Source organism: Apus apus, chromosome 1, assembly GCF_020740795.1.
Source record: "Apus apus isolate bApuApu2 chromosome 1, bApuApu2.pri.cur, whole genome shotgun sequence".
Classification (NCBI taxonomy): Eukaryota; Metazoa; Chordata; class Aves; order Apodiformes; family Apodidae; genus Apus; species Apus apus.
In genome coordinates this window covers 42,817,872-42,842,649 of record NC_067282.1, presented here as the reverse complement: position 1 = coordinate 42,842,649, position 24,778 = coordinate 42,817,872, and the positions used below count along the sequence as shown (strand labels likewise).

General features: G+C 38.9%; 1 protein-coding gene across 6 annotated transcripts in view; it reads left to right on the top strand.

Moving 5' to 3' along the window:
• TBC1D4 (TBC1 domain family member 4) overlaps window positions 1–21,428 on the top strand; it is a 108,108-nt gene extending 86,680 nt beyond the window's left edge. For 3 of the 6 annotated variants that reach the window (XM_051617486.1, XM_051617477.1, XM_051617493.1), the window contains 9 exons: window positions 2,830–2,990; window positions 3,886–4,095; window positions 7,787–7,945; window positions 9,492–9,650; window positions 10,087–10,331; window positions 13,043–13,202; window positions 15,448–15,617; window positions 17,370–17,546; window positions 19,172–21,428. In XM_051617486.1, the coding sequence (XP_051473446.1) occupies window positions 2,830–2,990; window positions 3,886–4,095; window positions 7,787–7,945; window positions 9,492–9,650; window positions 10,087–10,331; window positions 13,043–13,202; window positions 15,448–15,617; window positions 17,370–17,546; window positions 19,172–19,399 (1,669 nt within the window). In that variant the 3' untranslated portion in view covers window positions 19,400–21,428. The remainder of the gene's footprint in view (window positions 1–2,829; window positions 2,991–3,885; window positions 4,096–7,786; window positions 7,946–9,491; window positions 9,651–10,086; window positions 10,332–13,042; window positions 13,203–15,447; window positions 15,618–17,369; window positions 17,547–19,171) is intronic. The other 3 variants (XM_051617512.1, XM_051617502.1, XM_051617521.1) reach the window with 2 other exon arrangements.
• Window positions 21,429–24,778: the final 3,350 nt, after the last annotated feature.

The window sequence follows — 24,778 nt, the reverse complement described above, 5'->3', positions numbered from 1 at the left end:
GAATTAACCTGATTTCTTACAGGTACAATCAAGAGCAAAGCCAGGCAGTTAAGTTCAGGTATGAGAGATGATAGTTTAGGGAATAACTATTGTACAACTTTTATTTCAAAGTGGGGAATATGTAAATGAGTTAACTCATCTGTTTTTTGCACCAACATTCTGAACCATTTCATCACAGGATAGGAGACACTGTCATTTTACTCTGTGTTCTTCCTGCTTTTACTCTGTAGGATACTGTTTCACACCTTCAGATCTGATGTTAAGCTAGGACTTGTCTGTCTCTCTTGGAATGAGGAAACTGCCTTTGCTCCCTTTCTGGCCTCCCTTTCCTAAATCTTAGTGTTTTCAGAGGTGCCCTAGCCTTCCATTTCATATGGCAAGATGCATGCATGAGACTATCAAAAGTTTTCCTCTAATCACTCATCAGACAGCTCTTGGAAGGAGGAGGTAGTTAATACTAGTTGTTCAAAATGCCACAGGAGTTTTGGAAGGGAGGGTTTAGCAGCAGAAAGATCTTCAGAACTGTATGATTTGCACACTACAAAAGGTAGCACCTGGGACTAACCAATCCCGCTGTAAGTCTGTGACTCCAGTGGTTTAACCAGCTTTGTTCCAGACCCTAAAATAGCCACCCTCTTATTCTGACTTTTATTTTAAGTTTTACTCCTTTAAATTGAACACTGTTCTTAGGACTGCCTGCATGTTTAGGGCCACAGTAGCTGAATGTAGCTTTTCGTATATAGCAATAGAAAGGAAGTTTTCTTGTTACATAGTTTCTATTTAGTAAGGCTTGGGATGACTTATTTTTTTTGTGTTCTAACACATGATATGTAAGGATTGAAATAGTGAGTAGTAGTTTCTCTATTCTTATTTTTAGAAACATGAGTTATAGTGATTCATATATCCAAACTCAATACCTTATTTTCAAAAGCTGTTGGACTGAAATACCTTTGGAAAACAGCAGCTTCAGATTAAAATTAAGTTTTTTAGTCTACGTTTAGCACCAATAGTGGTTACCCCACCACCAAAGACTGTGTAAAGTTAGGCAAAGATGATTGTCACAAGGTTTCCTGTTGCTATTTTGGTTAGTGCAACATGGGACTTTACTGAGACCACTTACTAACAGAATGATGCATAGGGAACTGAAGGCAGTATAGAAACTAAACTGAGATTAGAGAATGATTCAGACTGTTACCCAGGGCTCCTAGCCCATAGCTCTGTTCTTAGAGCAGGAGAGCAGGGTGGTGTCTAATGCTGGGTAAGTGAGCTTGAAGACATCATTGTTTCTCTGCCAGGATATTGAAGCAGGGTCTGATACGTGTGTATGTTTGAGTCCTGTTTGCTCATTGAGACCTATAGATGTTGGGGACCTGTTGTAGATAGTTAGCATAGAGACAGCTTTGATCAGCACAAAGGCCAGTTCTAGCTTGGTGGATTATCATTCAGCACAGAGTGTTTGATATGAGAAGTGCTGATTGAGATGGTCTAGGTGGGAGACTGGTGTAGCTGAAACTTCAGTAAGATATAGTCTGCTTCCTTTGCTGATCTCTCCTTTTGTGCAAGCCAAAAGTGGGGAGACTGACTGCAGCTGGCAAACTGTCTTCATCTGCAACTAATTTACCACCACAAACATAGTGAACGTGAATAACAAACCTGCTGGGCTCTTCTTTAATCTGACTCTTTCTAGGGACTTTGTACCGTAGCATGGAAATTCATCACAGGGTGAATATTTCAATGTAGCTACTGCTGTGCTGATAGCGCAGTTTTCCCTGTGATTAAGCTGTAGATACAGTTTCCCATATTTGATGCTGTCTTCTCAAGAAGGCTGTAGTGGTGTGTCATGTTGCTGACGTTGTGTGGAAGGATTTGTGACAGATAATCAATGTACCCATTGCTGTACAAGATCTGTGTACTTACTTTACTACCACAAAATGCAGAATGCTAAAATATTTCTGAAAGTAGCTCAAGTACTTCTGAAAGCCAAATCTTCTTTCCTCTGGCAACAGTCAGTAGAAAGATGTGCCTGGTGTCCTCTTAACATGATGTCCTGGAAAAGTTTCCCTGTGTCCTCTCCTTGCCTCTTCCAGCATCTTAAGCTACTATGAAAATCACTATGTAAATCTTTTTCTACATGGTACAGGGGAGGACATCAGTGCTTTTCAGGTCCTTGTAGGAACTGACTTGACCTCTTTTGGCAAAAGCTCTGTTCCTTCAGCTGGAGATGCTGATGAAACATGAGGACATTTGGCCCCACTTATGCTGATGAAGTGTCCACTTCTCGTGCAGCCTCTTTTCTATGCTTCAAGAAGGCCAGAACATGGTCTCCAATTAAATACTCACCTGTGAGTTCATCATGCCATTTAAAACAGCTCTGAATGGGATGTTATGCTCTGCTAAAGCATCATCTGCTAAAGCAACATCTGTGCATTTAGGGGTATGACATCATATCGCCCCGGTAAGACTCATGTATGGTAAAGCAAAACCCATTGCTGTCTATTTTAGAGGCTAAAATATTACCATGTTTTTCTTAGCTTTTCAGAAAGTTTAGATTTTATTCTGAGCTTCCAGCTGAATGCTTCATGAATGCTATGAATCCTACCTGATGGTATGTAGTACTGGCTTCCCAGTGCTGTGGTACAGGAATACAACTGGGCACTTCTGTATTCAAGGCGAAGCTCGCACACAGCATGTTTTGCCTTCTGAAGCTTCCCAGCAAATGCTCCTGCAGGTTTGAGGGTATACTGGACAGACTTAGTAAAGTTGTTTGTTTCTTTTTTTAGTCCAAAGTGACTGGCTTTGATTACCCCACCTGCTTTTTCTTTCCTTCAGTGATGGGGAGGGAAAGAAAAGAACATCAACTGTCTGCAGCAGTGAATGTCTAAATGCTGTGGGGGCCACGCTCACACCTCGCCGCATCTCCTGGCGGCGGAGAATATTCCTGCAGGTAGCTTCACCTATGAATAAATCTCCTTCCAAGATGCAGCATCCAGGTCTGTGCGTGCTTTTAAAGAAAATAAACAAGCAGTTGTTACTGACTAGTTGTTACTATAGTGAACTGCAACGTGTGAAAATATGCAAGGGAGAAGGAAGGCAGCTTGATAACAACAAAATTATTGCTAGAACCTCAATAGAGATCAGTTGTGCTTAGTTGGCTTTAGGTCTTTGTTGGTTTGAACAGAGGATTCTGTCATCAAAATCAAATTAAGGGCAATCTGCCACAGCTGCACTAGTAGCAAGGAAATGAAGAACTACCTCTTGCTGACAAACTCTTTAATAGTTAGCAAATCTTCACCCTAGCCTGCTTACATAATAGCAGTGTTTGCAGGAAATGTTAAATTTTTGTCTTGTCCTCGTACTGCACATGGCACCTGTTGAGTGTGTTAACAATTCTTACAGCTTTAGGTCATTTAAGGTAGTAACCTCTGAAGTATCTGAAATCCTGCTGTGTTGATACAGTACCATTGCCAAAATTCACAACCACAGTTAAATAACAAACTGTATTTAGTGACTGTAAAGTGCTTTAGCACTGCCTGTGGTGCAGCTTGGCAGATGGAAAAAGTTGCTTTTAGTATATCACAGCAGTGTAGTAAACTACAGCAGTAAGGAAGCTCAGCTGTAAAGGACTATGGATAAATGCCTTTTTGTAACTCTAGAAGGAGCTAGAAGGGGAAGGGGTTGAAGATTCCTTTTAGTTTAAGTAGAACTTTATTTTGAATAAAACCCTATTTAAAAATATTTCTCTACTGTTGAACTGCATTTTCTCTGTCTTTGGAATCGGCACCTCACTGCTGAATGTGGAAGACAGCTATTTTTGTTCTGCTGTGACTTAGATTTGTGTGATATGTCAAACAGTCTTTCCTGTAATAGCTTTCTGATTCTTTGCAGATGGTCATGACGGAAGTGAATTGTTACCATTATCCCCTCTTGCTCCACCCTTGGAGGAGGACCCTCTTGTTCTAGTATTGCAAAATGAGGATTTTCCAGATAAAACTGGAGAGAGGAAAAACTCAGAAGAACTACAGAGTCTGTGGAGAAAAGCCATACATCAACAAATTCTATTGCTTCGAATGGAAAAAGAAAACCAGAAGCTGGAAGGTTAGCTATTTAGAAAATACCCCTAAAAAATAACACAAGTTTTGCTGCCTGAAGCTGAAAGCTGTACAGGTGTTGGACACCTCAAACAGAGATGTGGTTCTGTAATTGTTTTAATGAAGAGTGCTAGGAAAGAAATGTTTGCCCAGCCCTGTCTTTCAGTTTACCAGGTTCTCTGGCCATCTGCCGATTCTTAATGAGCCACCTTATTTAAAGAAGAAAGTGGTAACTTTTCCATTTTTAGTGCATGTTAGACAAAGGTTGCTACAGTTGGTGTTCTGGCTGACCAAGTCTAGATATGGTAAACCTTACCCTCTATATCTTGTTTCAATCCTTTGCAGCATGAGGCATTTCTGTCCAGGCTTTCTGTCCTTCATTAACCACATCACAGTGGTAATTTATAAATATTTGAATCCAAATATGATTTTTGAGCAACTGACTCTTGAGGTATGTTAAAAAGTTTTTTTGGTTTTGGTTTGTTTTGTTTTTTTTCTTTAGAAGATGAGCACAGTACACTGAAAATTGAGTGCTGTTACTCAGGGATCTGAAGTTGGCCATGATGATTTCTCAGCTGCCTGAGCTTCTAGTTATGATACTTTATTATGACTGGTCAAGACTCACAGATAAAAGACAGATGCAATGTCTAGCCTCACATATGGAAGTTCTTTAGTGTAATAGACCTAGTAGCTTTAGGTGCAAGCTGAAAATTTCAAATATCCTCTCTACATAGGGTAGTCTAATTCTTCAAACAAAACATAGTAATCTTGTTTTCCTCCTTTAGTGGTCCTTATTGAGAAGGCAGAGGGAGGAAAGAAAAACAGCAGGACAGAAGTCTTTCCACATCCCTAGAAGTGTACATCCTTGAATGTATTTCCTACACGTGTAGTGTATTTCTCTGTACATTCTCTCTAAAGTTTTTCTACCTGTTGACACACACTTCTGTGGATACTCCTAGCTTCATAGGGCACATCTACGGAGAAATCTGTTTTCACTTCAGCGAAAATCTTCATTTGTTGTTTTGTCAGTCAGTCTACAGTTGTAGGGTGGGGAAGCTGGATGTCTGCAGTAGTCACTACGGCTAATTCTTTGTTATTCCCTCTGGTTGTGTGAGCTGAGGAAGAAACTCTTTTCTATACCTGCTGTGCATGGCTGGAGGTCCTGAAAACTGTTAGAACAGTCCAGATGCCTAAGAGTTATTTATAAGTTATTTCTATTCTGTAATGGATATGTAGAAAATAAGCTCTGCCTGTGTGATCATTCTTGGTGAAAACATCAGCAGTGGAGGGTCCAAATTTGCACTCATCTGCCAGCCTACATCTTGAGTTGTGCTCCAAGGAGCATGTCTCCATTCTACTGCTGGTGAAACTGATAGTCTTGTTAGCTGGAATTCATCATTTGTTTTCAAAGGATGAAAAATAAACTGTCTTAATGCTTGTCTTCAGGCTTCCTTCCTGTGGGCTGCTGTAGCACTGGTCATTTTATGAACAGGACATATGCAGAACTGATAGTTTCCAAAGAAGTGCTAGTTGGGAAGTGGTTGGCATTCTAGCCTATGATTAAATGTACCTCTCAGGAATAGGAAATGTAGTAACAGAAATGTGGGTATTTCTCTACTTGAATTCATGTACCTACCTGTGAGTTTATCCAGCTGTACACGACTGGTTTAAGACTGGAATTGCTGTGGAATTTATTTCAATGGTTTCCTGTTAGTTTTGTTGATTTTCATTTACAAAATATTAATAGAATCTCTTTTCCTGTTCCTTTTGCTGTCGAGGAGACTTGAATACTATTAGCTCATTGTTTTACAGAAGGTAAGTTCTGTGAGTGGCAGAAACATGCTTTTTCTTTTTTTTTTTTTTTTTTCTGAGCAGCTAGAAGCAGCTTTTCCAGAAGATCACATAGAAATATAAGAACTGCAAAAAGTAGCAGACCACCTAGCAATGGTTAGAAAGAAGATTAACAAGATAGTTGGTATAGGAGGTAGGGCAAGTATGATCAACAGGTGAACTTGCCAACTTTCAGTAGGATTAACTGCAGAGCCAAAGTACTATTCAGTGAATGATAATCCATGCACTTAATTCTGGAGCTCATTGTCACCCTGAAATATGTTACAGTTGTCTCGAGTCTTTCACATGCTGCTTATGAGAATGAGAGTTCTCAAATCATACAGCAAGAGGGTAGCATTTAAATTTGCCCTAGTTGGACTGTAAATTCTCATGGGGAGATCACATTCCCTTTTTAATGGAAGTGCACTGCACCTTGTGTAATAGTTGCTTCTACAAGGCTTCTTGTAGTCTTGAGTGGATATGATCTCACTGGTGAAACACAGAGCTTTTGGAAATAAAAATTTTAAAAATTGTCCCCTACATTTTAGGAGTGGGCTAAGATTAATCTTATGGATTAATCCAGTATTATCTATATCTGAAATGTGATTATTAGGTAAAGGAATTTATTTTCTTGTTTTGCGGCTTGCACTATAATGTGAGAGTTTGCTTTCACCTAGGGATGGAGGTGGAGAACGTAAGAGGAAAGAGTCTCCAGCAGGGAGCAAGTACTGCACATGGATTAAGGCAAATTTGGGATAAACTCAATTGCAGCTTTCAGAGGTCATTTTGTGAAATGTATAATTCAGTCCAATGATAATTAAACCTATCTTTGTAAATTATGTATAATAAAATAATACCAGTTAATTTCTCAGTAATGGAAATTAAAGCTGCTCCTCCATTAATTCCAGAGTAACTATGCAGCTTTATTTCAGAAATAGTGAGTCCTCTAGAATAAATATCTTGTGTTAGGTAGTCTTATGCAGTAAATCTGTTAAATACCCAGCAACGTGAGCTCTGTGCTTCAGCACATATGTACATTTCTGGGTATGGTTCTTGTTGGTTCATTCTATTCTAGTCAGCTTGATGCCAGGTAGCAATTCCAAGACCTCTTACGAGTTTCTTAAGGAACATGTGAAAACTGGGACCATTGTGAAAGACTTCAGTTAGAAGACTTGCCTAGCTTGGTTGCCTGAATCTCTAACATAAGCATTAATATGTTTGGGACTTCCCATATTAAAACAATTGCCATGTTCAATACAAACAAAAGAAAAATCATCAAAAGTGTTTTTGCAGTTGAAAGAAGCAGCAGATGGGGTGAAATTGACTGTGCTCAGTGGACTTTTCTTCTCGTCCCAAGCCTTAAAAAATGTTTTCATGTATTTTATGAATTGCCAGTGTTTATGGTACAATAGCAGAAGATAAATTATTACCTGCAGTGTCTTATGACAGAAGACGAGCACCATCTCAGCTCTTAACTGATGAATTGTAGAAGGTGTATTTATCCATAGTCAGATTATCAGATAGATACCACAGAATCACCAGTGGGCAGGGACACTAGACCAGATTGCTCAGGGCCCCATCCAACCTGGCCTTGAACACTTCCAGGGATGGGGCTTCCACAACTTCCCTGGGCAACCTGTTCCAGTGTCTCACCACCCTCACACTAAAGAATTTCCTCCTAATGTCTAACCTAAATCTCCCCTCTTCCAGTTTTAATCCAATACCCCTTGTCCTCTCGCTACAAGCTCTTGTAAAAAGTCCCTCCCCAGCTTTCCTAGCTTGAATGGGTTTTGCATATTTGATGTTTCATTTAATTATCTGATGTTCTGTTTTTTTCCTGTACTATTCCTTTGTGTTCTGTGCTCTAGCAAGCAGAGATGAGCTGCAAACAAGAAAAGTCAAACTGGACTATGATGAAGTTGGTACATGTCAGAAAGATGTCATAAATGTTTGGGATAAGAAGTTACTGAACTGCAGAGCCAAAATCCGATGTGACATGGAGGACATTCATTCCACTTTGAAAGAAGGTATTTATGTAGGATGGCTTTTAACTATGAAGTCTTCAGATTTTTTTGTTACATTTTGATACTGAAGCAAACTGCCAGCAATACTTTTTCCAGTAGCACAGAAACATTAAAATCTTGCCTCCTTTTAGCCAATGCACCCACCTGTTGTTGTCAAACAGAAATTAGGTTCTGCTGTGTCTACAGCATACAATGTCAGCAGTGCCATATATAATTGTGTGTATAATCATACTCTTGATTATACAAGTAATAGCTTATGCCCATGTATTATTACATCAATGATTGAACTTGGATCTTCTGCAACTAAGACTGAGACCTTCTGGTTTCTGGTCTGTGGCTTCTATCTAACTGACTTTCAGTTTCAGATAACTCTAATTTTACTTCCTTACTCAGAAGGCAGGACTATAATGGCTAATGTGGACTGTGCCCAAAACCTAGGGAGGGTCACAGCCAAGCTTCAGAAAGTCTGAAGGACCACATCTTGTGGAGTTTGGATTATGGTCTTTTAGTATTTTGTTTCCTTGAGTGAAAGGCTGGGGAATTTTGACTTGAAGTGGATCTTCCTGTGGTCTAGCCCTAGGCCAGAAGAGGAACCAAAGGGTTGTTGGTATAATGCAGATGTAGAGTCTGATTGCACCTCTGTGCCTTCCTCCATAAAATCTTATGTCTGTATTACAGATAATGAAAAATAATATTTGAGTGTAATCTGGCTGTGGTACAGAAGGCAAATTTGAATTGCTACCAAAGAAAATAATAGTAGAAATAAGGTTGTTTCTGTTAGTGATAAGGCTGCCAACAAACAACTTTCCTTGCTGCTCTGTCTTCTGCTGCTGGACTCTGTAGTTCTGAATTGGGAAAAAGGATATGCTTTTTCTTACTTGTATTCTTGTTAAATAATTATTTGTCTGGAAAGTGTTAGCAGAGTTGACAATTTATTTTGTCTTTCAAAGGTCAGTGTACAGAGTCAGGGAAAGTCAGAAAGTAGTGTTTTAATTTAGTTGGTGCTTTTGCAGGTGGTTGGCTTGACATGAGAGAAATGCCGTCTTTCAAGACGAGTGGTTCTGTGTCCTTCCTTTGGTATGCTACATTAATGCTTTTAGGTTTGAACTGAGCATTTTGTAATCTGCACATCTTTTTCCAAGAGTGTGGACTGACATGGGCAGCCCTTTGGGAAGGGGAAGAGGAGATGGACCTCCCCATGTTTTTCACCTCTGAATTCAGTTCAGCCTAAGTCTGTGTGTAGTCTTGCATCTTTTCCTGCTCGAAGGTAACAGCTCAGAGGTGCCAAAACTGTACCTCAGCTGCCCAATGTACTGCTCAGGGTAATTACTGGAAGTTTGTAGTTAATGTTTAGTTAGCAGGGCTGAGCTGCGGCTACCAAAGGAATGCACTGGAGAGTGGACAACTTTCCAAAGCTGACTAGAAGGTATCCTCCAGAGTGGTTCAGCCAAGATTAAGACAGGCAAAGATTATGAAACAGCAAATTCTTGTGTTATAGCACTAAAAATATGCCCTGGCTTAGACCTCTTGTTTTTTGACTGACCTGCAGGTGTACCAAAAAGTCGTCGGGGAGAAGTTTGGCAGTTTTTGGCTGTGCAACATCGAGTCAGACACAGGCTGCCAAACAAGCAGCAGCCTCCTGACATCTCTTACAAAGAACTTCTGAAACAACTGACTGCTCAACAGCACGCCATCCTTGTAGATCTAGGTATGTCTGTTTGTAGCTGGAAGGTTATTCTGACTTGCTTCACGTCTTATGAAAGCTGTTGCTGGAGAGGGAAGCTGCTCTATCCGCACCACTTTTGATGTTGTCGGGATAACACTCTGTGTACGCCACTTAGTGTCCTCTAAGCAAATGATTTATCAGGTTTTGCTATCTGTATTTATGCTCTTCTACATCTGTCTGAAAAGAGAAATCGAGCAGTTGCTTCTGCAAGTTCAATGCAGACGATAATGTGAAGTGAGCTTTCTGAATGCCGTAAAAAATCAGTGGTAAAATATAGATTGATCTGAATAAAATCACCCTGTATATGAAAACAAAGAAAAGAGATCTGAGGGAAGAGAGAAGTGCTGGCTGTCAGAGAGATCTGGGTTTTTTTAATGAGAAGAATTGAATTGTGCCTATTCTTCTCTCTTCACATCAGGACGGACATTCCCGACACATCCTTATTTTTCGGCCCACCTGGGAGCAGGACAGCTGTCACTCTTTAATCTCCTGAAAGCATACTCTTTGCTGGACAAAGAAGTGGGTTATTGTCAAGGTATCAGCTTTGTAGCTGGAGTGCTGCTTCTACATATGAGTGAGGAACAGGCCTTTGAAATGCTGAAATTCCTCATGTATGATCTTGGCTTCCGTAAACAGTACAGGCCAGACATGATGTCACTACAGGTAAGTCAGTCCTCTCCCTAAGGAAAACCAGAGTTTTAAATGAGTTTTGAGCTGTCAGAGGTTGCTCATGGTCTCTAGGATCTTACAAAATTTCTTAGGGTTTTTGAAGGTTGTGAGGTGCACGAAAATGTTATTGTCAAACCTCTTTTTGACTCTGAATTTGCAAACAGAGAAGTTCAGAACTTGCAGACTTTTCCTGTCACACGTCCCTCATCTTCTGTTTGGAAACTCTGCTTTCTCTGCTATTTTGCTCTTCCTTTTCTTTTCCTCACTTCTCCCTCTTCCTTATGCCAGAAAGCCAATATGCTTCCATCTGTATAAATGGAGTGTAAAAATAAATTTGGTTTTGATTTTCTTCAGTCCATAACCTCATAGATGTAGATAAGTTTTATTTTTAACTCCAAGTCAAATCCATAGTGACACCCAGTGGCCAGTCAATATACTCCACAGGCATTTGGTCTTGGGACCCCTGTCTTGCCTCAACATTTCCACCTCTTTTCTCTCGTTGTCCTCTACTCCACCACCTCCAGCTCAGGGAGGAAACAGACGAATTTTTAAACATTTACTTTGCTTATGAAATGGAGCATGCTCTGCAATATTAGGCATTAACAGCTAGCTATAGATACTCAAGGCTGCTCAGGAAAAAGACAGAAAATCTATTAGATCTAAATAAATTTCAGGTTTTAAAGATTGAGGAATTTTTCACCTTGAGATGCAACTGTCTAATGACTTAAATAACTATATGCTATAAGCCCCTAGTATTATAAAGGGTTATACCACTGCTGAGTTAAAGCTTATAATCCACAGTGGAGAAAGAGAAAACTAAGAGGGAAATACAAATGTATCTTTTTTTCCCCCATTTTGTTTTTTATTCTTTGTTTGCTTTTGTTTTGTTTGTGGTTTTGGTTTTGTTTTTTTTTCCCATGCTCCCTGCACAGCAAACACTTAGAATTAAGTAAAAACTTAAGTGGGAGTTTCAGTCCAGTTTTCATGACCGGTCACTTTAGGTGCTTATTTGGCAAATATCCAGAACTACAGAATAGATTATAGTTAAGGAAATTGTACGTGCATATTCTAAAAATTATGTAGAGGAGTCCTTTACTGTGGATGTAAGTATGCTATAACAATTTTATTGTGATGAGTTAAGGGTGAATAGCCATAAGGAGCATCATTCCCCCTCTTCCCTGTCCATTTACCCCCCCAAATGTTTTGAAACAGTGGAGGTCAAAGTGTGATACATGTGTGGTTGTGCCATCAATTACTTTTTTTTTCCCCAGGAAGATGCTTTCTTAGTGTTTGTATGTTATACTGCAGTTATAGACTTTCAATAACATCTGATGATGTGAGAGCTTTCAGATGTCCAGGATTTCACCTTTTAATTGAAATGAGTCTGAAGCTTTCATCGTCAGATGCTCATAAGGAGTACTCTTTACAGTACTGAAACACAAGTAAGCTTATTTTCAGGATTAGCTTCTCTCCTATAGAAGAAAAGTGTTGGATGTTACTTTAAGATAATGAAAACTCATTTTACTTAAATGTTTAATTGATGTCTGGAAGAAGTAGCAATCTAGATTCTTAATTCATGATGAACTCATCCAGTTGGTTTACTGTCTCTATGATAGCGTTCTAATTTCACATGTAAATGTATTTGTATCAACACAGTCCAACCTGTGCTTAATTAGTGTCTTTGCTAATTAAAATAAGGACTCAAGAGCCTACACAAATTTATGTCATTGGCTGGAATGAGAAGTGATCTGTCTGCTTGCAGGCACTGCTGAGTGATAGTTTCAAGTGCAGCCAGTGTTTGGTCAGGAAGAATCATGACCATTACAAGTAGGAAAGTAGCTGGATCCAATCAGTAATTTTCTTATTGAGGAATGGCTTCACCTTAAGCATTATGACACTGTTGACAGCAAAACTGGACAGCTAATCAATATGTGTCTGTTTCTCCTCTTCTGCTTTCTGAGAGAACCGTCGCTCAGTGCTGTGAGCAACTTGCTGTGAAATACAAACTGTCAAAATTGCAAAGAAATCATTTGCCACAGAGTTATATTTTTAGTAGTGAATAGAAGCTTTTAACCACTTTGCACCTATTACGGGTTGTATAGCAGCACTTTTTGCATCAGTGTGTTAAATTTCTCTGGACCACTGGTGTGTGGAGGGTGTGCTGGGAAATACATTGTATACTTCTATTGACCCACCAGACCTAATGTACTCATTAAGTACAGAAGTCATCTAAAATTATGATTAGGAGTTTTAAATGCAGCAAAAATATGGCCAAGAGTCAAAGAATGAAAGTTGAAATGTGTAAAGTTAGCCAGAAATAGTTCAACTCTGTAATGGAGAGTTTTGGCGTCTTGGAAGAGGTACTTCTATTTTCGTTGCTGCAAGACTGAAAGTTCTGGTTTGTTGATAAAGTAAATTCAATAGATTATCTTCTCACCGTAAGCCTGTGAATCTGAAATTATAATTGATGATTGGGTTCAAACTGTTCTTTGTTATTGACTACTGTGTTGGTTTTAGTTCATTGGGGTGGGTTATTAGTACTTGAGTAGATATCACTCGAGATCCTAAGCAACAATTAAGCTTCACTTTATAGTGCTATCTGTATGAAGTTAATTTCCCTTGAGTGAAATGTGAATGGTTTGAAAAAATGAGTAAAGCTGAACTTTTCTGCTTCCTTCCCCTCACCCCCCTCTCATGCACTGTAGATTCAGATGTATCAGCTCTCAAGGCTTCTTCATGATTATCACAGAGACCTGTATAATCATTTTGAAGAAAATGAAATCAGCCCCAGTCTTTATGCTGCACCATGGTTTCTTACACTGTTTGCATCTCAGTTTCCATTAGGATTCGTAGCCAGAGTATTTGGTAAGAAAGTTTATTTTGTTGCACTAATAAACTGAACAATGTGGTCGATTGTGTTTTGGAACTCTCAGGGAATAGTCTTTCTACATACTAGGGACATTTGGGGGGATGGTTGTGGGTGGCAAGTAGCAGTGCTCTTCATGGTGGGATGTCAGCTCCTTTTAAAAGAGGAAAACTGAAATGTATTAAATGAAAGATCAGATTTGAGCAATTAAATATGTCCTCTCTTATTAGCTAAGAGACTTCTGAAGTGTGATCAACAGGAAGTTTAGTGTTGCAAATGTATTTTACGCATCCAGCATTCAGTCTGTGTCTATAGAAAAAGTCATCCTGTTGAACTTTCAAATAAAAAAATGAGAATGCATTGATCTTCAAGAAAATTGTTTTTGAATAACTGATTCTAGAGTGCTTTCTAATAAAAATTCAAGTAAACTTGAACTTAAAGTGTTTCATGTATTCATGTATATATTGAGCAGTTTTCTAGTCTTAATATAACTCTTGTTCCATTGAAACAGTTTTTTCATTATACACTTCCCATCAGATGATGTCTAGTACTGAAGCTTAAATATTGATTATGTTTTGTACAGCATGTCAGATACTGGGGTTTGTATTATTGTCAATAAGAACTGCCAGCTTAATCAAATCACTAGTAATGCAGCTTTTTCTTTAAATGTATTTTGTAATGTAGACTCACTGCATTCAGATGTGCACTGAGAAGCTGGGACCATGTGTCATCTGCTTCCTCTTAAATCAGGCTTTTTTTCCATTTGATTTTTCTGTTTTCATACAGCACCTTTTGTCTTGTCTTAAGAAATAAAACCAGACTTTTGTTTTATGTTTTATGAGACGCTCTGGAGTGTGTTAGGTTTTTAATATGCTTGCTATGGTGGTTTGAGGGGGAAGAGGGGTTTGGTTGGTTAGTCTGGTTTTCATTTTTTTGACTGGGTGATTTCTCCATTACAGAGGCTTTTTTTCCTTTTGCAGCAAACTTTTTCTGACTCTTTGGGTAAACAAATGATTTGTGTATCTGTTCTTCAGTGGTATTCATGTAATTGGTACATCTCTTTCCCTGTGGAATCATTTAATTTGAGACACTCAAGCACTTTTTATTATTTTTTTTCAGTTTTTTAATGTGTTTTTCAGGGCTAAAGTATTTGGTTTTTTGTTTGGTTGGTTTTTTGTTTTGGTTTGGTTTTGTTTGGTTGTTTTTTTTCCTTTGGTAGGCTTTACATTTGGAAAACTAATTTTTTAAGGGTGAGAGGAGGGTCAGTGTTCATTTATTTGTAAATGAGCTGAGCAAGGCATGTTCCCATTTTAAAACTCAGAAGTCAGTATGTTGTTCTACTTCCCAGTATGTTAGATTCTTGCATCTTCAGTGTCTTACAGGCCATTGTCACATACCAGGAATAGATGGTTCATGTCTACCCATAAATAAAGTACAAGCTATCTACTTATATTCGTGCTTCTTGAATGTGTATCCTGATGCTACCCTGTGACACTGAATTAGGGCCAGGGATGACCTCTCAGTATTGGGATCAAAAGTTGAGTTTGTTTGGTTGCGTAGCCCTGCTCTTGGTGGTGTGACAAACCAACAGCACAGGAAGCTTGTTTGAACTGCTCAAATGCTGTGTTCATCTCAGTAACTGCAAATCCACCACTGCTACTGAGATCTGAGTTTCTGGTTACTGTGGTTGTTTTCCGTTTCTGTGCAGTTTGTCTCTACTGACTTCTGCAAAGCCCGAACTTTACTTTCATATCCACGTAATTACATCTTGAAGGAAGGGCTTGGGGCTACTGTGGGTTCTGAAAATAGTATGATTGGTTCTGGAATCTACACGACTGTTTTTTAAGGAGTAGCTTTTGCCTGCAGAAAACAGTAAAACGTCAGGACTTGTTGACCACCCACTTCCCAGGTGTTTTTCAGTCATAGATGCACATAAAACCAGTTCGCAATTAGTTAACAGTCTATAGTCAACAGTAGACAGTAATGAAATACTTATTGCAGATAATGGCTACAGACATAACAAGCATGCAGTGTTTTCTTTGATATTTTCTTACATCTGTAAGATGACAGAAAATGCTTTTAATACTTCAGCCTCATGTTGAAATAAGACAGATTGCATTTCTCCTGAACTGAATAAATCTGCAGTACAATTGATTAAAAAAGAAAAACATCCCAGCAATACATGTATTTATCCAATTACTTTAGCTCTTGTTTTCAATATATTTTAATTATTTTCTTTTTTAGACATTATTTTTCTTCAAGGAACCGAAGTCATATTTAAGGTAGCACTGAGCCTACTTAGCAGTCAAGAAATGTCTATAATGGGATGTGAAAATTTTGAGAACATTGTTGATTTTCTTAAAACCACTATTCCAGATATGACTCAGCCTCAAATGGAAAAGATTATTACCCAGGTAAGGTTGGTTTTCTCTTTACTCTTTTCCCCCTCATTTAGTTTACTTTTTAAAGATCATGCTTAAGGTATATGTAGAAGTCTTCTTCTCAGTATGTTCCTTTTGTTTTGAAATGTAAACAAGTCATCTTCCCAGCAACTCGTATACAAGTAAGATATGAGCCAATATCACTGCGGCTTGAACTGCAATTTTAGCAAGACTTCAGTTGCTACCTTCAGGTTTAGTACAGAGGTTCTTTTGTGCCCCAGCTATTGGGAAAACATAAACTTGCTTATAAATTTCACCATCAGAAGGGTAAAAGTAGTCTGTTTGCCACACCTAAACTCAGCTGTTGCTCCCTGCTAGTGGGTGAGTAGTCCAGCACTTTGTGACGGGAAGCACAACTTGCCATGGTGGGAAGAGCATGACAGGAACTTCTCCTGCTGAGCCTTCAAACTTCTGGCTGCACAGTGCCAGGTACTTCCCTAGGAGCTTTTTCTGACGTCTCTAACTTAAAATCCTACAAGTCACAATATTGAAGCCCTGTTCTCGTGATCTGTATTAAAAACAAGGTCAAGGAAACTTTTGCTGTTCTGTTGCATGGGCAGCTTCTCTTCTTCTGGGGAGTAACATCTAGGGTGCCCTCGTGCAACTTCATCATCCCGCTTCAACCCTGTCCTTGGAGGGATCACATTTGGCAGATGCTTGGTGCCAGAGATAAAAGACCCTCAGGTTTGATCCCTGCCTTTCTTGCATGAGGGAAAAGAGAACTGGAGCAGTGTTATTTCATCAATATCATTGCAACTTCATGGGAAAGGGCAAGAATAGAAGAGAAACAAAGAATTACTGGTGCTATTACAGGAAAAGCACGTGCTAAACCTTCTTGTGAAAAACTGTCAGTGACTGGGATCTTCATCTCTCTACATCCTCTTCCTCTGCATTGGAGCTGCAAATTTAAATGAGTCTCAGTGTAGTACCTTAACTGTGCACCTGCGAGCAGTTTCCCCCATTTAGGTGGTAGTTCAGGAATAATGAAAAATCTTTACAAAACTGCCTCCATATGCAGGACATGTGCAGTTAACATTGCTGCAATCTTATGGCTTGACTAACACTGGAATGTTTTGGGTGCTGCCATTTAAGAATTCATTTTTAGGTGATGTGTAAATATTCATTTCCTTATTGCACCAATTGTGATTATCATGCTAAACCTACGTCAGGCGCTTCAGCATTCAATTCCACAGCTCACTGATTCTGGCAATGATAGAGATTTAATTTCAGTATTTTTGATACTATTAGAAATTAAGTCTCTGTCCTGTGGTCTGTGTGGGTTGCAGAGCAGTCATGCTGTGTTGAGCGCTGTAGAAGTGGCTTTGTGCAAAGCTAGGTCTGATTGAGTAAAAAACGGGTTATGTAGCCTGAGCAGAGGTGGATGTGGTTATATACAGGTCAACTTAGCTCTGAGAGGAAGGTCACCTGCTTGCCCATGGTGGATTAAATGAGAATTTTTTGATGATACATCTGATAGTAAGAGATGGTGTTTGGTAATTGTAAAAATGATGATCTGATTCTTCTAAAGTCTTAAGATTTCTTATTGCTACAATAAGAACTCTAGATGCTAAAATGTTCTTACTGTAGACTTCCCCTTAAAATACTTTTTTAGGAGGAGCAGGAAAAAAAATTAAGATAACCAAGCAGAGTTGCCTCTTAGCCAAACATTCATGTGGAATAAATGCTCTCTACTGTACTTAAAAATTCATCTTTCTCTCATGGCAGGTGTTTGAGATGGATATTTCAAAACAGCTCCACGCCTATGAAGTAGAGTACCATGTTCTGCAGGATGAACTGCAGGAAAATGTGAGTCCTTGTGATGAAGGTGAACCCCTGGAGAAGCTGGAGAGGGCAAATAATCACCTGAAGAGGCAAAACATGGATTTGTTGGAGAAGCTACAGGTAAATGACTTAAGATTGAACTCATGAAGAGGTCATTTCTATGATTCAGCCAATAGAGAAGAAAGTGTCTTTCTTAAATATACATGGAAAGTCTCCTGACTGCAAGACTATATGCAGTTGAGCAGTTCTCTAAATTACAGTGATTTGTGAGACACATTTTTAACTTCTTTGTCATTCTTTGAACTTTTCCTTCTTCATTTCAATTTCTTCTTCTTAGAATATCTCTAGCTTTATCTCCCATGAAATCTATTTGGAGCATTTTGTGTTTTTTGCTGAAAAATATGTTCTGTTTCCCTTCATCTCTTTCCTTCCCTATTGAAAATAATTCTTAGTGCAGTAGGCTTGCTTTCTCCAGATCTTTGTAGGCAACGTTGTTCTTTTTCTTTCTGCTGAAGCTTATAGTCCTGTTTTTGAAAGGTGGTCTCTCCTAGCTGACTCAAATACAGCTGAGTGCCCACCAGACTTTGCCAAATAAAGTCTTGCTTTAAAAGTCTTCTCTTCTACCTTCATTATACAACTTTTCTCCCATAGCCTGGCCAAGACTTGTTTCAGGTTTCAATATGTGTTGTCTTGCATTTTCCGGAAAGACAAACTCTTCTTTTTGCATCACCAGGCCATTTCTTGTTATATGATTTAGTTTGAACAAGCATTAGGAAGAGCTCAAAAGGCGCCTTCAGCTCCTGAAACCCAAAAATAGAAGCAGGGAAAAAGGGAAAGATCAAGTCCTTTTTTTTTGTGGTTTTGGGCTCAGGGTGCTGTGCTTTGTTCTTTTGATATTGAAATCAAGGATTGCTTGCTCTGTTACTTTTTTTTTTCTTTATTATTTTATTGCTGCTACCTGGGTTTTTACCTGTGCTTTGATAATGCACCAAGGGTGTAAAATACTTATGAGTGACTGATTTGAAAGGCTCCATACAAGGTCTTCTGTTCTTCCAGACTGCTGTACTGTAATTCATCATCCTCTGTTCCTTAACATCTTTATCTTCTTGTTTGTATAGCTTCTTTATTCCTCTGTTTGGACCTTTTCCTAGGATTGATCAGATTTCCCCCATTTCCCACAGGGAGACATTTACTACTGCTGTGGTCCAGGGTTTCTGATTACTAGTCAGTGGGGGTTTTTTGTAGCTTGTTTGTTTTGTTTCGTTTTGTTTTCAGAGGATGCTGTGGAACTTTTATTGGAGAGCAGGGAACACTGTCTGCTTCTAGCCTTAACACTGAGGTTCTCTTTCCTTTTAACCTCCCATTCTGCTAATTTACTTTGTTACATAGGCTTCCCATTGCTCCATCACTGTCAGGCAAGTCGTCTCTTCCAGTGCTGCTCTGGCTGCTGGTTTCCTATTTCTTGCTGCAGCTCCAGTTCTTGTTACTCCCAACTGTCCCTTGCTTACTGAAACTTGAACGTCTCCTTCCCTCTGTAGAGCTTTCAGAAAGCCTTCAGGTTGATCTGGCTGCTGTGAGGAGATTCTGTGTATGATATGCTGTAAGCATTCCTTATATCAGCTGCCTACATAAATGCCTTTTAGAAACATCTATGTTATTAAGTTCTTAACATATAGCACATCATAATATAAAAATATTATTTAGAATATTTGTACTTATTATAAAGATAATATTATTGTTTACAGGTTGCTCATGCTAAAATTCAGAGTCTGGAATCCAGCCTGGAGACTGTTTTGACTCGAGAGAACAAAATGAAGAGTGTAATTCAGTCCCTGGAACAGGAAAAAATAACGTATCAAAATATTCTTGAGCAGATAATGAAGTATTTGCCAACAGAAGTGTTGTCTGACTGTGAACTGCTCCTAAAGGAAGTAAACTACAACCCAAACAATAAAATAAGGAGTAAGCCATAAACCAGGGTTTTCTAAGCAGCATTTCTTCAAAAAAGGGAAAGAAAAGATGAATATGCTGCTTTCAAAGGACTTAGCAATAGACAATGATGTTACCCAAAACTAGTGCTGGGACACTCATAGCTACAGATGGGCCTTTCAAATGTCAGTATGCAAATTCAGGCTATTAATTTTTTTTATGATTGTGTAAATAAATCACAAGGGGTAAATAAAAGATTCTCTCATGTAATTATGATGAGTAGATGTATATTTAGAGTTGATCTAAAGGAAAAGAGAAATTTCAGTAGTCAAAGCCAAGATAACGATGATCTACAAATTCACTTTGGATGTGTTTGTCTCTTAGTGAAATGAGGATGGTGTGTCTTTATATATATGTATGTTGAATAATACTTGAAGAAAAAAAAAGAAAAAAAAGAATGTAATTTCCCCTCCAAAGAGCAGCATGTTTCACATCTTCTGTGGAAAATCTGTGTGAACTCATGCCTGCCTCTCTTTTAATTCTACTGACATTGTGTGCACAGATCAATAAGCAGAATAAATATCATGACTTGGTGCGTACAGAAAGAGCTCTATTGCCACCCACTGCCTGGGCTGTACCAGTCAGCAGTGTAATTCCACATGCATGTTGGAACTGGAAAAAAAAAGTCTCATGTCATAGCTCCACCTCCATAACTCAGAGCTAAGAAATAGTTATCTATACACACCCGCAAAACTTGTAAAGACAAGAGCTAACAGCAACTGCTACTTCTGTGCTGGCCTGTTTGCTTCCCCCTGTCCTGTGGTTGGTGATGATGACAGGAGGAAGGAAGCGAGGCTGCGAGGTGGTATTTATTCTGATGTTAATTTTTTGCAGGAGGCTTGTTGTCTTAAGAGTTAGGCATCTAAGAGGTTCTCATTTAACCAAAGAAATACTGCAAGAAGCCTTGTCTTGTCGTGGGAGCCAGGAAGCTGTTCTTAAATTTTATTTGAAGATAAAATAGAGGCAGGTTGCAGGAAATTGAGCATAACTGCACAAGAGAGGACCAAGAAAGCTCCAAATTTTATGTACCTTTCACATACACAGCAGATATGAATTTCAAAGGGGATTCTGAAGTACAGGTGCAGTTTTAATAATGCTTTTTGGGTTATTCCTGTTTTAATACTGCATTGTGGTCTTCTTTTTAAAACAAAAGTTTGTGTCTTCTGGGCAGAAGGTGAGATAGGCTCTGATCATTTCAAGGGAGAAAATACGTTTATAAAGTATAAAAAGATGCATATAGATTTGAAAATGTTTTTGAGTGGAATTTTTGAGAAGGCTTAGGCATGCATTTTGAAGTGCATGTCTGAACCGTTCATTGAGTGTTACAGTGGCTCATGTTATCTCTTACCATTTATACTGTATTTCAGGAAACACTCTTTTTAGTAAGAAAAACAGTTAAGCAAAGTGCCAAATCCAGCAGTGTCTGTATGCATATGATTGTCCAATTAAGAAAGCAAGGACTGAATATCACTGCTTTCTGAGTATTATGCTTTATGGTAACATAAAAATGAGCAACAATGCTGATTTGCTGCACGCTGCTGTGGAACTTAGGGCCTTGTGTCTCCTGGGTTGGTTGGGTTTTTTTGATTGTTTTGTTAGGGTTTTTTATTTGTTTTTTCTGTTGTTTTTTACTTTCATGGTGTTTTATTTGATCAAAGATAGATTTACTTAACAGTCTTTCTTTTTACAGTTGGAGTGCAAAGTCTTAACACTGTGTATAAAATTGTGGAATCTGTCTAGATATTTCAAGAATATTGTGTTACACTAGGTGGAAAATGCCAAGTGGAAAAGCAGTTATTTGCAGTTTTGTTCAGAATAAGTTTTGGATGATGTGTACATACAAAACCAATCCCAGGAGCTGCAGTACTGTGTATTACAAAGAATCAAGGCTATTCAGATACATTTAATTTTATAATTTTTTTTAAGATGCACTGAATGTGCTTTATCCTCAGTTTCACTTATAAAATTTTTCATGTAATGCCTGGAGAAATTCCAATAAATGTCATTGCTGCATTTCCCGTGGTCTTCGGCTAGTTTTATTTTTCTACACTTGAAGTACGAATCACATTCTCAATAGTACTTATTACATGAAATTTAAAAAGGATCTTTATAGTTTCTCTGCAAAAAAAAAACCCACAGGATTTGAAGAAGAATAGGGGTGGATATAAATTATTTTGGGGGAAAACAGTCTTGCATTGTTCTTAACTGAAGATGCAGAATACTAATTTGATGAACTCTGTGCCATACATCTAGCTTGGGAGGAGGAGGACACCATATCAACAAGTAGGAATACACTAGAGAAGTGAAACCACAATGAGATAAGTGCCTCCTGACATTAGAACGTTTGTCAGAGCATTTATGTCCTGAACACAAGTGTGGCTGGCAACTGAGAATGTCTAGGATGTCTTGCTTGAAGTCTACACTCAAGCAGGTATGCTCCAGACCATCTTCAGATGAATAACCAGCAAAAGTATTTAGAAGATGGAATGGTGTGTTTGTGTTCATGTGTTTGTCTCTCCCTGTCTACTGTATAGACAAATTTTCAGTAGTTCTGTTCTGGTTGCAACTGTGAAGAGAGAAGTCCAAGGTGCAGTAGGCCAGAGACAGAGCTGCAATAATATTTGCCTGGGAGAAGGGATGGTTCCTGGATTTGGGCAAATTTCTCTTTTATTCTTGTATCTTGTATTTTCTGTTTGGAAAAGAAGTTTTCAGAATAAAGCTATTATTCTGTCTGAGCTAAGCATAACAGCACTCTCAGATGTTGCAGTCAACTTGGGGAGAACTAACTTAGTAGGAAAAAGTATTGGCTGTTTTCAGGACCAGCTAACTTAGACTGGTTTCTGTTAGCAGAGGGCTTTTTTACAAGTTTGGGAAGAGATTCATCCTTTTAGCTAGCAAGCTAGCTTGTAAATTAAGAGTATTACTTGCCAGGAATACAGTTGAATGAGGTCCCTCTGTTGAGAAGGGCTAACATAGGGAACACTCTGGTATTTGCATTTTTATGGATGAAAACGTGGTCAGAAAGTGTTTGTCTTGTGTTATGTTTAGTTGAGTTTTTTCCTGTCTCCTAAAGAGGAGAGTATATATTTATCTCCTAAAAATAGGGATATTTATTTAGGATGTCTTTAAGTTGAATGTGGTTCACTTTTCTCTAAAGAAAACATTAGATACTACTGAACAATCAGGCTCCTGATAAATGTGATTTCAGGTCAGGTCTTCAACTGAACATGCCAAGTCTAGCCAATCTTAAAAGGTTTGATTATGCCCTCTTCAACACGACACTGCTTTGTTTACTGTCACTTCAAGAAAGTTGAACTATATGTAACATCAGAAACAATTTCAGCAGTTTGGTCCAAGAATTTCATATTGCTAGCATGATCCAGAGGGTCTACATTTGGACACTTAATCAAAGCGGAAAACCACGAGTGTGAAGAGCCTTTTGTGTGTTGAGGTGAATAACCCCAGGTACTGTTAAATAGTGATTATCCACTCAGTCTTTGTAGTCATAGATGGGTGTTGACAGGCATGTGCAGGCCATAACATTTCCAGCTTTATGCTTGGCTACAGCATCCATTTGAAGAATTATAATTGGTCCTGTATTTCTGTAGTTCAGTTGTTACTGTTAGCTGTTGATTGCATTTAACGGGCGGTTTGCCTTCCTCTGTCTTTCTAGTGACTGGAAAGAACAAAATTTAACTTTCATTTCCAAAAAGGTATATTGAATGCTTTGCCATATCCTTCTTCCAGACATCTGGTGTGCAAGGGATATAGTTTATATGCTTAAAGTTCAATATGTTAGCTCACTCTGAAAGTGTTTTAGACTCGGCAGTGACGGTAAGAAACTGGAAACTGGGGAGATTACTGTGTGCCTTGAGGAGCTAATGGGTTGTGTGCTGACAGGCTTGCAATGAAGTGGAATCTGAATGGATTGGTGCTTCCTGTGCTGTTTGGTTTTATTCTGATGTTGACCTTTAATTCTGGACCAAAGGAAGGAGCTGGTGGTGCTGCTTGAACAAAATGTTGTGTTGGGGTTTCATTTTAATTGAGAAGGTTCTTCACTCATTTATATTCTCTTCAGAACTCTTGCTCAGGAACCGCTTTTTAACAAGGGAATTTGGAACTGTTGTCTGTAGTCTTACCATCATAAAAACTTCTCTTGCAGCTTTTCCAGACTGTTCCAGTACTGAAATTGCAACTTTTCCAAGTCTTCACTCTGATAAAAGAAGTTAGATGATTTTAATGTACTGGATTTATTTCTGATTAGAGTTCATGCTGAGAGGTGACATGAGTACCGTGCATCATATCCTGTTGGAACATACATGGGAACATTTTGAGTGAGCTTGTGTTTGTAAAATGTTGGACTAAGATACCACTTCTTAGTGTGGGAAACAGGTCTGTATCTGACTTCAAAACAGAGGCCTAGTTGCACTGGCTGTGTGTATTCTATGCTGTTACCTGTCCCAATGATTACTTCCATCATCTGAGTACACTTAGTGTTTGGAGTTGCAGGTATTTAGATGTATATGGACATTTTTGGCTAAAAAGCTCAAACTGCTTTTACTATCCAATGTTGAGTGTAAATGGAGCATTCTGCATAGTATAAGCATTCTCTTTGTGTCCAGAATAGTCATCCAGCTGAAAATCTTGTTTTAGAACAGAAGAAACACAGTGAAGAAAGAGCTGGTTGGAGCCTATAGTTACTTTTCTCTTCAATAGGCAAGTGGGCTACCCAAGATAGAATATCTCAAGTTGGAAGGGACCCATAAGGGTCATAGGGCCCAACTCCTTATTCCTCACAGGACTACCTAAAAATAAACCATACAGCAAGAGCATCATCTCCCTTATGAGGAAAGGCTGAGGGAGCTGGGTCTCTTTAGCTTGGAGAAAAGGAGACTGAGGGGTGACCTCATCAATGTTCACAAATATGTAAGGGGTGAGTGTCAGGGAGATGGAGTTAGGCTCTTCTCAGTGATGACCAGTGATAGGACAAGGGGTAATGGGTGTAAATTGGAGCATAGGAGGTTCAAGGTGAATATCCGAAAAAATTTGTTTACTGTGAGAGTGCCAGAGCACTGGAACAGGCTGCCCAGGGAGGTTGTGGAGTCTCCTTCACTGGAGACATTCAAAACCCACCTGGATGCGTTCTTGTGTGATGTACTCTAGGTGACCCTGCTCTGGCAGGGGGGGTTGGACTAGATGCTCTTTCGAGGTCCCTTCCAACCCCTATGATTCTATGATTCTATGATCCAGATTCTCCTTGAACTCTGGCATGCTTGGTGCTGTGACTTATCGGGGGAGTCTGTTACAGTGACCAAGCACCCTTTTGGTGAATAACTTTTTTCTAATGTCCACCCTGAATGTCC